Source organism: Oncorhynchus mykiss, chromosome 17 (genome assembly GCF_013265735.2).
Source record: "Oncorhynchus mykiss isolate Arlee chromosome 17, USDA_OmykA_1.1, whole genome shotgun sequence".
Classification (NCBI taxonomy): Eukaryota; Metazoa; Chordata; class Actinopteri; order Salmoniformes; family Salmonidae; genus Oncorhynchus; species Oncorhynchus mykiss.
Window position 1 is genome coordinate 42,503,109 of NC_048581.1, and position 15,530 is coordinate 42,518,638.

The 15,530-nt window shown below is 40.5% G+C and overlaps 1 protein-coding gene across 4 annotated transcripts in view; it reads left to right on the plus strand.

Annotated features, from left to right (window-relative positions):
* LOC110493908 (potassium voltage-gated channel subfamily KQT member 2) overlaps positions 1-13,848 on the plus strand; it is an 81,629-nt gene extending 67,781 nt beyond the window's left edge. For all 4 annotated transcript variants that reach the window (XM_036949899.1, XM_036949901.1, XM_036949900.1 and 1 more), the window contains 4 exons: positions 458-566; positions 2,498-2,629; positions 9,975-10,098; positions 10,205-13,848. In XM_036949899.1, coding sequence (XP_036805794.1) covers positions 458-566; positions 2,498-2,629; positions 9,975-10,098; positions 10,205-10,927 — 1,088 coding nt within the window. In that variant the 3' untranslated portion in view covers positions 10,928-13,848. The remainder of the gene's footprint in view (positions 1-457; positions 567-2,497; positions 2,630-9,974; positions 10,099-10,204) is intronic.
* The last annotated feature ends 1,682 nt before the right edge of the window (positions 13,849-15,530 follow it).

Below are 15,530 nucleotides of genomic sequence, written 5' to 3' on the forward strand. Positions count from 1 at the left end.
GTCTGCTGACTGTCTCAGTGTCATGCACAACGATGCTAGCTGCTAGCGTAGCTTAAGATAAGAGCACACTGGCTTCGACACGCCACGTCACGCCTCCGTATTTAATATTTTTGGGCCACAGTAGTCAGGTGAAGCCAGAAACTTGTACCGCTATGTCCCCCCCCCCCCCCCCCCCCCCCTCTACCTCTTTCCTTTTCCTTATCCTGCATCAGCCAATGAGATGAACCGACACTGCCATTAACCTGCCCTCGATTCGACGCACAATCCCACACTGTAACCCTGGGCTGTGCAAGTTAATAGCCATGCCTTCGCTTGGTTCCTTGCAGACTGACATCCTTAAAGACTGAATGAGTCGAGGTTAGGGGAGAGTGCAGGTGACAGTTCAGTGTTTCCATCCGCCCCATGCCACAGGAACACGCTAACACCGGAGCTCTCGTGTGCTTGTTGTGTTTCGTAGAAGCCAGCCTCCCTGGAGAGGACATAGCAGACGACAATAAGAGCTGCCACTGTGAGTTTGTCCCTCAGGACCTAACTCCCGGACTCAAGGTCACTATCAGGTCCATTTGGTAAGCCAAGACAAGTTTTGTCTTTCAGAGTGAGTCTGGGTCAGGTCAATCTCTATTTCTCATTATCTGTATGATTTATTTTACCCAGCGCTGGTATATTCAAGTTTGGGATATTCTTATCAACCTCCTGCTCTTCAATCTCAATCTGGGGAAATCGGTTTACACTGTTATACAGACATGTCAAAAGTTGAATTGAGATACAGTGCCTTGCGAAAGTATTCGGCCCCCTTGAACTTTGCGACCTTTTGCCACATTTCAGGCTTCAAACATAAAGATATAAAACTGTATTTTTTTGTGAAGAATCAACAACAAGTGGGACACAATCATGAAGTGGAACGACATTTATTGGATATTTCAAACTTTTTTAACAAATCAAAAACTGAAAAATTGGGCGTGCAAAATGATTCAGCCCCCTTAAGTTAATACTTTGTAGCGCCACCTTTTGCTGCGATTACAGCTGTAAGTCGCTTGGGGTATGTCTCTATCAGTTTTGCACATCGAGAGACTGACATTTTTTCCCATTCCTCCTTGCAAAACAGCTCGAGCTCAGTGAGGTTGGATGGAGAGCATTTGTGAACAGCAGTTTTCAGTTCTTTCCACAGATTCTCGATTGGATTCAGCTCTGGACTTTGACTTGGCCATTCTAACACCTGGATATGTTTATTTTTGAACCATTCCATTGTAGATTTTGCTTTATGTTTTGGATCATTGTCTTGTTGGAAGATAAATCTCCGTCCCAGTCTCAGGTCTTTTGCAGACTCCATCAGGTTTTCTTCCAGAATGGTCCTGTATTTGGCTCCATCCATCTTCCCATCAATTTTAACCATCTTCCCTGTCCCTGCTGAAGAAAATCAGGCCCAAACCATGATGCTGCCACCACCATGTTTGACAGTGGGGATGGTGTGTTCAGCTGTGTTGCTTTTACGCCAAACATAACGTTTTGCATTGTTGCCAAAAAGTTCAATTTTGGTTTCATCTGACCAGAGCACCTTCTTCCACATGTTTGGTGTGTCTCCCAGGTGGCTTGTGGCAAACTTTAAACAACACTTTTTATGGATATCTTTAAGAAATGGCTTTCTTCTTGCCACTCTTCCATAAAGGCCAGATTTGTGCAATATACGACTGATTGTTGTCCTATGGACAGAGTCTCCCACCTCAGCTGTAGATCTCTGCAGTTCATCCAGAGTGATCATGGGCCTCTTGGCTGCATCTCTGATCAGTCTTCTCCTTGTATGAGCTGAAAGTTTAGAGGGACGGCCAGGTCTTGGTAGATTTGCAGTGGTCTGATACTCCTACCATTTCAATATTATCGCTTGCACAGTGCTCCTTGGGATGTTTAAAGCTTGGGAAATATTTTTGTATCCAAATCCGGCTTTAAACTTCTTCACAACAGTATCTCGGACCTGCCTGGTGTGTTCCTTGTTCTTCATGATGCTCTCTGCGCTTTTAACGGACCTCTGAGACTATCACAGTGCAGGTGCATTTATACGGAGACTTGATTACACACAGGTGGATTGTATTTATCATCATTAGTCATTTAGGTCAACATTGGATCATTCAGAGATCCTCACTGAACTTCTGGAGAGAGTTTGCTGCACTGAAAGTAAAGGGGCTGAATAATTTTGCACGCCCAATTTTTCAGTTTTTGTTTTGTTAAAAAAGTTTGAAATATCCAATAAATGTCGTTCCACTTCATGATTGTGTCCCACTTGTTGTTGATTCTTCACAAAAAAATACAGTTTTATATCTTTATGTTTGAAGCCTGAAATGTGGCAAAAGGTCGCAAAGTTCAAGGGGGCCGAATACTTTCGCAAGGCACTGTATGTCATGGCCCACATAGTTGTCCCCAACCCAATATAATGATCGATGAAATGTCCCATTAAAATATCCTATTGAGGTTGTGTTCATATCGCAAACGTCTCTCTCCTCAGCATTATGAGGTTCATGGTCTCCAAGAGGAAGTTCAAAGAGAGCCTGCGGCCGTATGACGTGATGGATGTCATAGAGCAGTATTCAGCCGGCCACTTGGACATGCTGGCCCGCATCAAAAATCTCCAGTCCAGGCAAGATACCCTCCCTCCTATTCTCTGTCTCTTATTTCCTATCTCACTCTGAGACCTGTATTGATTGTGTATGTCTTCACACCGCAGGGGTAATACTGGGTGGAAGCACCTTTTGAAACCATTGCAACTGTGAATCATTTTGAAAAGATTCTACCAACCTTCACAGTACATCAAAATTGCTCAAGCTCAGTACATTTAGATGGGAATCATTGATGGACAGCAATATTCAAACCATGTCTCCGATTTTCAAGCAGATTTAAGTCAGAACTCAGACTGAACCACTCACGAACAATCAATACCTCATGGAAAGCCATTCAAAGGTTTGGCATTAAAATATGTGTAATTGTCCTGCTATTTTAACTCTATCCCAGGGTTAGGTTTTCAGAAGACTACGGTGGGTTTTCTTCTAACTTTTTACCTTACTTTGCTACTTTCAGTCAATTGGACTGAAATAGGTGCCGGTACTATTTTGACTGCTATTATGATTGTCTGTGTATTTCATATCCTCAAATAGTTCAAATACTGTCAGTTCCACAAGCATTTGGCTACACATGCAATAACATCGCTAAAACACGTGAAGGGGACCAATAACATTTGATTTGATTTGAATGCTAAAGACACACCAGAATGGCTTTGCCAGAGGTTTTGAGTGTTCCTGAGTGTTCCACAGGGGCGTGGGCGTGGGTGGGCAAAGGCCCAACCAATCAGATTAAGCAAAGAAAATATTTATAAAAAATATACATTATTTTGCTCTACTTGTCAGTGTTATTTGTATTTTTTACCAGGAGCTCACCGGAACTGAGTACCTTGTTCTTCTGCTTGACTTCTTGCACCTCCTATAGAATATTAGCTCAAAAGTATTGAGGAGTTTCTGCACCTAAATATAAACGGTACAGACACCTATTTCAGTCCAAGTCAAGCACTAGCCTAAACATGCACACCAGTGGGATAGGGGTGGGGAAACAAAAAGGGATATGTATTGACAATAATAATACTAAATTGTATTTGGCAGATGCCTTTCAGGACACGCAAGGACTTCTTTCATAAAATCTAGTGCTGTACTTAAAATCTATTTAATTTAGGGCTATGTATTGAATTTGAATTATGCTTGATTATTTACCTGGAAAAAAACAGTAAAAGGAAGTTGTTAAAAAACACTATAATCTTATCAATTTCAAAATAATGGGTGGGTTCACTTCGCACTGATACAATATGCAGTAAACAGTAGCTATCGCTGTGTAGGCTAGGCTACACTGTGTAGGCTACTCACTGTTAGCTTGTTAGCTAAATGTCCAAACAAAGCTCACTGTTAAACATTTTAAAAGGATGTTGAAGAATTTGCGAAGTTACGTGATATCAGTAATTTTACCATGAAGGCCCTCCAGTCCCCCTCTATATCGATCACTGATTGCATTGATCTAATCGAGGGCCTTAAAGACAGTGTCAGAATAATCAGAGACCATGATCAGCATCCCAAAGGCCAGCATCCCATCGCCTCTTCACTGTTGACGTTGAGACTGGTGTTTAAGGAAGCTGCCAGTTTAGGACATGTGAGGCATCTGTTTCTCAAACTAGACACTCTAATATACTTGTCCTCTTGCTCAGTTGTGCACCAGGGCCTCCCACTCCTCTTTCTATTCTGGTTAGAGCCATTTTTGCGCTGTTCTGTGAAGGGGGTAGTACACAGTGTTGTACGAGATCTTCAGTTTCTTGGCAATTTATCGCATGGAATAGCATTCATTTCTCAGAACAAGAATAGACTGATGAGTTTTGGAAGAAAGTTCTTTATTTCTGACCATTTTGAGCCTGTAATCAAAACCACAAATGCTGATGCTCCAGATACTCAACTAGTCTAAAGAAGGCCAGCACAGTTTTCAGCTGTGCTAACATAATTGCAAAATGGTTTTCTGATGATCAGTTAGCCTTTTAAAATTATAAACTTGGATTAGCTAACACAGCATGCCATTGGAACACAGGAGTGATGGTTGCTGAAAATGGGCCTCTGTACGCCTATGTAGATATTCCATAAAGAATCTGCCGTTTCCAGCTGCAATAGTCATTTAGGACATTAACAATGTCTACACTGTATTTCTGATCAAGTTGATGTAATTTTAATGGACATTTTTTTTGTTGCTTTTCATTCAAAAATAAGGACATTTCTAAGTGACCCCAACTTTTTTGAACAGTAGTGTAATTACAAAAAATGTGTAGACAATCACATGTACTGTATGATGCGTGGGAATAATTTGAAACAGATTTCCAAAATGAAATCACTTTTCTGGTGTTTTTACTGTCTTTTATGTCCAACAATAAAAAATATTCAGGGGCCAAATAAAATACTGTTACTTTTACTTAACCAGGTAAGTTACTGAGAACACATTCTCTTTTTATAATAACAACCTAAAATAATTATACTTGAGTCAGTGCCATGCTTTGCTGTCACACAATTCATAGCTAAATTCAATTCCTTAAACCTATTGTTGACTATGTTATGATAGTCTGTCAATCAAATATTCCTAAACCAAATGGCATGTTGTTAATGGCGTGAGCAAACAACAGCCCCTGTTGGCTGGAATCATTGGATGATTGATAATTCATGATATTCCTGAGTCCCACCCACATCACTGGATAGGCTACTGTACCTCAAATAATTACAAGAAAAGATCAACTCACGGATGATGATACAGATGACGATTCAGTGACGATAAGTGGTTATTTCAATGAAACGTTGATGTAGTCTGTTTCTTTCTAACTGTCCCGTATGCATGTTAATACAACTCTTATCAAGCCAATTAGCATTTGGCCTGACCTGCTTCATGCATATTTTATGATGTTAAGAGACTTACCATAAAGGGTCCAATATCCAGAGACACAACCCTGATAACCATGACCAAGCTCATTTTCCATGAGGTGTGAACCCAGAATTTTTTTTGTTGAACCCAGAATTTTTTTTGTGGTTGCAATTATGGAGTTGTGAGTTTTGTTCCCCCAAAGGTCAGAACGCATTGAATCTGAATTCAACGTCTATACGCATTACACAACAATAGTAAGTGTCTGTCCACCATGGATAACACAAGGCGAGATCTTGAGCATTCAGTCTCATCTCAGGGGCATCGTTGTCAAATAAGTACAATATATGTTGTGAGTTTACAAATGGTACCACATATATGTAAATATATTCCTACTTAGAAGATGAAAAAAAAATACTTTAAAATCTCCTCACTTTCTTAATATGATGGCTTCACTGTCATATCATACAGCTACAGTATAGTGGCCAATTTAATTTACCAAATGAAAACAGCAATTTGCTGTTTTACTATTGGCAAATATGTCTGGAATATATTTTCACTTATTTGTCCTTGTCTTTTGTCTCCTGGTTCTGTTGTTTTGGTTTCGTTCATTTGATGTGTGCCTGTCGGACTGGTCCTTGTTGCACCGTCATCCTGCATTGTGCTGGTGTCTTCTCTATTCACTTTGCCAGGATAGATATGATTGTTGGTCCCCCTGGACCCTCAACTCCCCGCCATAAGAAGTATTCAACTGATGGACCCAAAGAGTCACCAAAAAACTCTCCTAGGTTAGGCCTCACCAGACTACATCTCTCTCATCAAGAGCTTATCCCTTAGTTCATTATCGATTCTCTTGACAAGCAGCGAGAAACCTTTTTTTGTCTCGGCCTACTGTGACAGCGTGTGACTAGTTGTGTCTATATCGCAATGTGATGCAGTGACTTGATCAAAGTAGCAAGCATCTTGCAGCAATTATTCAGTTATTCTCAGCAAATAATCAATCAAACTCAGTGATTCATAGTCTCTTTGACACCCTTTGAGTGCTGATCAGCTTTATATACGTGTGTATACACATACACTGAATGTACAAAACATTAGGAACACTTTCCTAAAATTGAGTTGCACCTGCTTTTACCTTCAGAACAGCCCAATTCGTTAGGGCATGAACTATACAAGGTGTAGAAAGCTGATGTTGACTCCAATGTTTCCCACAGTTGTGTTAAGTTGGCTGGATGTCCTTTGGGTAGTGGACCATTCTTGATACACACGGGAAACTGTTGAGTTTGAAAAACCCAGCAGCATTGCAGTTCTTCACACACTCAAACCGGTGCGCCTGGCACCTACTAGCATACAATGTTCAAAGGCACTTCAATCTTTAGTCTTGCCCATTTACCCTCTGAATGGCACACATACACAATCCATGTGTCAATTGTCTCAAGACTTAACAATAATTTTTTAACCCTTCATCTACACTGATTTGAAGTGGATTTAACAAGTGACATCAATAAGGGGACATAATTTCCACCTGGATTCACCTGGTCAGTCTGTCATGGAAAGAGCAGATGTTCCTGATGTTTTGTGCACTCGGTGTATCGAACACGTAAAATTCCTATTTTTCTTTCACTATACTGTGACAATCGTACTAGAGAATTAATGGAAAGTACAATTAAAGTAAAAGAAGACTAACATGGTTTATCCAATAGTTAAGAATATGGTAAATGCTCCTGTAGGACATAGGAGAAGTGAAGCTCATGGGTAAGTAGTCAAGTCATGTAGCCGAGCAAAAAAGGGTTGCGCTGCAGATGTAAACATTTCTTTATAAATACATTTGATTAATTGATATTGCCTGCAACACATTGACAATGTGAAGGGCTTATATGTAAAGATAGCAAAATTCATTTACAGCCTATGACCTGTGAGGTGCCTATGAACAATACAGTAAATTCTTCGGTTTTGGATGCATGTTGGCATGAAGTGTATTGAAGCATGCCACATGATGCACAATCAACATTTTAGAAGTTGCATATTTTTCTAATCTTGGCCGATTCGGATGTTTGCAAAATTGGTAAGCATGTTTTGCCTGACCATGGAGCCGTTCTGTGAATATTTTTTTTTCTAGGATATGGCTCTCTTATTCAGATGTTTAAAATGTCTAGTTCAGTGCCAACTGTCTTATAAATAGGCCTCAGTCAGTTTTCAATCTTGCATAGATGTTATGGATGGTTTTTATACGGTTCATGGTGCTTTACAACCTGGTCTCAGAGCATTTAGTATTATTCTGTATGTAAATCCGGAACACTCCGTTTAGTATAATATGTTACGTTTGTCTGGTATGTATTAATCTGTGGATGTGCATCATCCATTTCCTATGATATGTTGCGAATGACAATTTGTTTTATGTGTTACAATTTGCTAAATGTACAATATGTTACGAATTTGCAAACTTACATGTTACCAATTCCAATTTATTGTAGCTACATTAGCTACCTGACTAATGTTAGCTAGGCTAGAGGTTAGGGTTAAGTTTAGTAGTTAGGAGTTAGGTTCAAGGGTTAAAATTAGGGTTAGCTAAAAGGGTCAGGGTTAGGCTTAGGGGAAGGGTTAACTAAAATGTAAATAGTTGCAAAGTATCTAAAAAGTATTAACGTTAGCTAGTTTAACAACAAACAGTGCCAACAATGCCATAGTGCTGGGAGCTAACCAACCATGTTCAATGTTAGCTGGCTAACATTAGGCTCTAACTAGAACAGCACACAGATCTGGGAAAAGAATGTCAGCTAGGGAGCCAGCCAGCTAACGTTAGCTAGCTAGCTAACAGTACACTTTAGCTTAAGACATATAGCTTGCTAGCTAGGTAAACAATGTACCTAGTTAGGTAAACAAAGTGTAAGTTCACACACGTCACAAAACGTTAACTAACGAGCCAGCCAGCTAACGTTAGCTAGTCAAACAACAATGCCACAGTGCTGGAAGATAACTAACCATATTCAATGTTAGCTAGCTAACATTAGGCTCTAACTAGAACAGCAAGCGTCTCTGGGAAAAAAATAATAACATCAGCTAGGGAGCCAGCCAGCTAATGTTAGCTCTAAATTAAACCCCTTTCTGTCAAAATTAGAAAACATGTAATATCTGAAAATGTCATGTTAGCTAGCTATCGCTAGACTATCTTACCTGTATATATCATTGTGCATGGATGCGTCTCCCTGTCAGGAATGCCATGCCACGGTTGCCCTTAGTTTGAAGATGAAATCTGGAGACAGGTGTTTCCTCCATCTCTTTCGCTATCATACTCGAATTCCACTGATTTAAAAATGTGATCCTCCAGAAAGTGGAGAGCCACACTTATGCAGCTGCACACAATACATTTTTTAAAAGTTGCGTTCGAGAGAATTACCAACCCAGACTGACGAGCTTCTATGGCAGACCAATCCAAACTCCTCTCTCGACATGTCCAGCCCACGCATTATCTCAGCCAATCATGGCTAGTGGGAAGGTTGCTAACTTTTTCTGTGGCTTAACCAAAAAGGCTTGTATTTAACAATTTTATTCGTATTTACAGATGACATACAAGTTTGTTTTTAAGGCACATGAAAGTTCGCATTTCTGTCAAGAAAAACACATTTTGATTTAAAAAAATAATAATTATGCTCAAACGACACTCGTGTTAAGTCATGACTTGCGACATACGCCTAGTTTCCTGAATCTATTCATATTTGAGTATCCCGGATTTACATTTACTATGTTACTTCTAGTCTGAGACCAGGCTGTGCTTTAGGGCAATAAGTATAGCTGATCCAATATGTCCAAACAATTTTTCAGTGACACTTTACTTGAAACAACCTTCCCTTGAAGTGTAAACATTCGATTCACACTTTACTTCCAGAACGCGTACAGAACCTTTGTCATAGCAGTCATAGATCCCTTGTCATGACTGATTGTGACAACTTGTTTTACACTTCTGACAACTGGCATAACAATGTTATAAAGCAGACCGTCTGTGGCAACTATATCACCATCCCTGGCAACTTCATAGGGTGTTACGTCCTTTGTTAAAACCTGTAATACCCACTTAAGACAGGTATTATGTCATTCTTATAACAGCTTTAAGTAGGCATACAAACGTAAAGTAATGTATTGCTGTATTGTCTTGCTGGGTTCAAGAGCCAATGAATGGCAATGATGAGTAGTTGAAAAAAAAGATGACCCTAACCCTGCACCCTGTAAGGCCCTGGGTCCTCCTCCTGCATCTCTCCGTATGCCATCACATGCATGTGCCCATCCCACTCCCACTCCCACTGTGCTCAGTGCTAGGCAGGTGAGAGATATACCTGAGTGTGTGGTGCTCTCCTCTCTAAACCTGCACTCATCTACCTATTGCAATAGGGTCAGAGAATGTCTGGGGTTATATACATCCTTTTCTTTACAATTGTGGAGATAACTTTTGAAGGTTGATTTAAAAAAAATGTTGCCGGCTGTGTCAATTTCAAACAGGTTTTATTCAACTCTATTGGCTTTATTCTAGACATTTCCCGTTTTGTGTTTTGAACCGGTAGAGTTGACCAGATTGTTGGTCGAGGTACTCCGATCACAGATAAAGACCGTCCCAAAGGAACCACAGACGGGGGGGTTGAGGAGGACCCAAGCATGATGGGGCGTTTGGGGAAAGTGGAGAAAAAGGTAAGGTATTCTATTTAGCAATTAATGGCAGTATTGACTGTGTCAATGTCTGTCCCTTGGGCTTTCCAATTCTCCATCATGTCATGGTGTCTTTCCTTCTGGGCAGGTCATGTCAATGGAAAGAAAGCTGGACTTCTTGGTGAACATCTACATCCAGCGCATGGGCATCCCCCAGTCGGAGACTGACGCCTACTTTGGGTCCAAAGAGCCCGACCCGGCACCGCCCTACCACAGCCCAGTGGACCACATGGCGAAGAGTGGCTCCATCACCAAAATTATCCGCTCCAACAGCTCGGCCGGACAGAAGAACTTTGACCCCCCACCAGCCTGTTCCGGCCTAGGGGGACACTGCCCCCCCTCCACCTCCTGGCAGCAGCACCCCGTCAGCGAGGTACACCAGCGCAGCCAGGACAACTCCCCCTCCCCCGTAGGCGATCCCTCCCTGGTCCGCATCCCTCCTCCACCGGCCCATGAGCGCTCATCTGGAGGCCACAGTGGGAGCAATCGGGGGTCCCACCGCAACAGCGGTGGTGGCAGTGGTGAGGGGTATAGAGAGGGCAAGGCAGACAGCGACACGTCCATCTCCATCCCCTCGGTGGACCACGAGGAACTCGAGCGCTCGTTCAGCGGCTTCAGCATCTCCCAGTCCAAGGAAAATCTGGACTTCCTGAACAACAGCTACTTCAGTGTTGTAGCCCGCTGCGCCAAAGTAAGGCCCTACATCGCAGAAGGTGAATCCGACACTGACTCTGACCTCTGTGCCCCCTCGCCCCACTCTGCCACCGGGGAAGGCGCTTACGGGGGCAGAGGGTGGTCAGGATCCAAGTAGGCCGAAACTGGAACTGCTCATATAAATGGTCACTCTGCCTTAGAATTCAGAGTTGACTGCCCACAATGCTAGGTGTTACCACCATTGGTACTTGTGAGAACTGAAAAACCTGGCTCCTCTTGAATGACGGCAGCAGAGAGTGAGAAAAAAGGTTATCAGACCACGCTCCAACGGTTTTTGCTGAGAAAGCGCCTGTAGTTTTTCATGCTGGGAATGTTTGTGGCAACTTGACTTAAAGCACATACATTTGTTCTCAAGTATTCGCACACTCATTAACTCAAGGTTAAGTCTGTCAGTGATTGTTTTGATCTTTTACTCGGGAACGGAATGCATATTAATTGCCAACCTTATATTATCATTGAGATGGTTACAGATTTAAAGAAGGCACTTGAATTTGTTCAAAACTATGACATCCATATTCTTTTGTTGCATTTGATAGTTTTTTGTGGCATAAGAGATTCCCAATTTCATCTAACTTGTCATGTATTGTATTTACATCCCAAATTACTTAGTTATTTACATTGGATAACAGATTACATGTTTTGCTTTATGGTTGATCAGCTAAATATGTTTATTTCAAAGGAATGTAATATGATAGTCAACATTATGGCTCGTGTCCATAAACCCTATTGGATATAGGGACATGTGATAACCAGTTCTATGTGCACTATTTTAGCAGTAATTGTGGTACACAACCCTTTAAGGCTTCTTTGCATAAATGTGCACAAGGCACAAACGCAATGACGATGTTCACATTACACTACTCACTATAGAGATTGTACATATTCGATACCCACAATATTATATTTGTGATATCCACAGAGATGCTTTCTTTGGCAAGTGGTGGAGTACAACCAATATTGGGACATTTTGTTTGGTCTTTATGATCTGTAAAGATGTATTTTATTGATTTTTTTTATATCACATAATTGTAATTATATTTATTTGTTTATTCATTTGCTGTAAGACAAATGTGTGAGGTTTTTGGAAAACAAGCTGCATTTGCAAGCACAAACACCTTGCAGCTGTTTGCCAAATAGTATTCAAATGCACTATTTGCCAACTACATCCATAATATGACACAACTGGAAACATTAACAGAATTCACTAACATAAAATTACAACAGCTATAGTTAGATGAACGCTTTATATTTTGTTGATTGCATCACATTTTTATGAAAGTATATAATATCATTTCATGATGATAGAAATGTTAACAAAATATTCAGGCATGTTATTTAATTAACATTTCATATTTTTTGCAAAAGCCTTACTCACAGGCTTTGACATGATATTTGATTTAAGCCAAATGGGGGCATTTAACAAACTGTTTTATCCTTTGAAAAGCCCCTTTATCCATTGATATTTCAACATATAATTTAAAAAAATAATAATTGTGTTCCGTTATTGTCCTTTCCAAGGCAAAAACATTTAAGAATGTATGTGTAATGTTTTACTTTTACTTTATGATTATTTTAGTCAAACTTCGCTCTGCCAATATTTTTGCTGCTGTTTTCCCTCCATTTTCTCCAGTGCCGATCAGAATATCTAGACAAATATTGATGGCAAAGGTACACACGTATGAATTACTGACAGCAGACATTTTGTATTCACACTCTGTATTGTGGATACACAATGATTGAACAGATACATTCTGCAACTGGATCTAAATAGGTTTATCCAGAGATTAAATTACTCCATAAATTATTAAATGAATCATCAAATAGAGAGCTACCTTCAAACCCTTTTAAAATGCAGACTTGCGTGAGATAAAATGATCTTTTCAGCAACTGCCTTGTAAATGTCCTGGTGACATATCTTCACTCCTGTCATTCTAAACGAAAAGACCCAGAAGACGCAAAGCAATTATATTTCCTAGGTTCAACTGGCAACACAATTTACTGCAGGGAAGAATACACATTTTCAACAATTATCATCTCCACAAAAATATCAAGAAATATCCTGTTTGTTTTGTTTGTTACATATTTTCACATCTACGCTGCCTTGCTTGCTTATTTACATTAAATTATTTTCCAAAGAGTATACTTCTCAAATGCCTTGGATGTCTTTTATGGATTTTTTTTACAACCTTTGTTACAGGCCACGTTTGAAAGAGCTATTCTGAACACAAAATATGCTTGTGAATGTATTTTTGAATGTTGTCTCACTCAAGGTATTACCATCACTGTTAGCGCACAGCATGCTTAAACATAGTTATTTGGAGCAAAACAGAAACAAATAAGTATTAGAAAGAGTTCTGAAAAATGACTACAGACAGAGCGATACTTCATGGCACTTGTATTTTGCAACCCATGCAAGCTTAAATTTTTTTTGAGAGGGGGGGGGGGGACTTATATGTGTTTACAGGATATATTAATTTTATTTTACTGAAAGTATCAATTTCACAGTCACATGGATTTTGTGACATGCTGTAAGCAATCAAGCAGCCCCCAAATGTTTTTATGTTTTTTTGACACACCAAAGTTTTTAGAAAAAAAAGACGAAGAATTCAGCAAAAAAAAAATATAGAATCTGTATTTCTACAAATAAAAAAAGAGGCATGTGATTGTGTCTCAATGTAATCAAGCTATGAAATTATTGTTATTTTGAAATGCAATGTATTTTTGGGCTTAGTAGTGGTCAATTTGCAGTGCAAGTTATTATTATTTTCCTTCCCCCCCGACCATTCACTCTGACAAAAATCGGGCCACAGCTGAATCTAGTTGCCTAACACTGCTGTAAGCATTTCAAAGCTGTTATGAAAATGTTGACTCTATGATTTCAGTCATTATTGTTTTAGTTTTTTAACTGAAATACTCCATCTTTTGGAATCAATGCTTGCTAAACTGGGTGGTTCGAGCCCTGAATGCAGTTTGGCTGACAGCCGTGGTATATCAGGTATGACAAAACATAGATTTTACTGCTCTAATTACGTTGATAACCAGTTTATAATAGCAATAAGGCCCCTCGGGGGTTTGCGGTATATGGCCAATATACCACGGCTAAGGGCTGTATCCAGGCACTCCGCATTGCGTCTTGCTTAATAACAGCCCTTAGCCGTGGTATATTGGCCATATACCACACCCCCTCGTGCCTTATTGCTTAAGTATACCTTGAATATATATTTTACTTATTATGTAGCATTGCCATTAAGTAACACTCTAATCCGTGAACCTAATGAAAACTGTATAATAAACGTTGTTTATCATAAGATTGTTTTCATTGATTCGATCAATATGGTGCGAGTACAGTGAATGCTTCAGTCTCTAACTAACCAGACTTAATTTATAAATCAAATCAAATGCTATTGGTCACATACACATGGTTAGCAGATGTTAATGCGAGTGTAGCGAAATGCTTGTGCTTCTAGTTCCGACCATGCATTAATATCTAACAAGTAATCTAACAATTTCACAACAACTACCTTATACACACAAGTGTAATGGAATGAATAAGAATATGTACATATGTACATATGGTCGGAACTAGAAGCACAAGCATTTCACTACACTCGCATTAACATCTGCTAACCATGTGTATGTGACCAATAGCATTTGATTTGATTTATAAATTAAGTCTGGTTATATGGATGAACGATAGCCGAACGGCATAGGCAAGACGCAGTAGATGGTATAGAGTACAGTATATACATATGAGATGAGTAATGTAGGGTATGTAAACATTATATAAAGTGGCATTGACTAGTGATACATTATTACATCCAATTTTTCATTTTTAAAGGGGCTAGAGATTTGAGTCAGTACGTTGGCAGCAGCCACTCAATGTTAGTGATGGCTGTTTTAACAGTCTGATGGCCTTGAGATAGAAGCTGTTATTCAGTCTCTCGATCCCAGCTTTGATGCACCTGTACTGACCTCTCCTTCTGGATGATAGCGGGGTGAACAGGCAGTGGCTCAGGTGGTTGTTGTCCTTGATGATCTTTTTGGCCTTCCTGTGACATCGGGTGGTGTAGGTGTCTTGGAGAGCAGGTAGTTTGCCCCCAGTGATGCGTTGTGCAGACCTCACTACCCTCCTGGAGAGCCTTGCGGTTGTGGGCGGAGCAGTTGCAGTACCAGGCGGTGATACAGCCCGACAGGATGCTCTCTATTGTGCATCTGTAAAGGTTTGTGAGGGTTTTTGGTGACAAGCCAAATTTCTTCAGCCTCCTGTGATTGAAGAGGCGCTGTTGCGCCTTCTTCACCATGCTGTCTGTGTGGGTTGACCATTTCAGTTTGTCCGTGATGTGTACGCCGAGGAACTTAAAACTTTCCACCTCCACTACTGTCCCGTCGATGTGGATAGGGGGGTGCTCCCTCTGCTGTTTCCTGAAGTCCATGATCATCTCCTTTGTTTTGGTTGACGTTGAATGTGAGGTTGTTTTCCTGACACCACACTCCGAGGGCCCTCACCTCCTCCCTGTAGGCCGTCTCGTCGTTGTTGGTAACCAAGCCTACCACTGTAGTGTCGTCTGCAAACTTGATGATTCAGTTGGAGGTGTGCATCGCCACACAGTCAAGGGTGAACAGGGAGTACAGGAGAGAGCTGAGAACTTACCCTTGTGGGGCCCCAGTGTTGAGGATCATCGGGGTAGCGATGTTGTTTC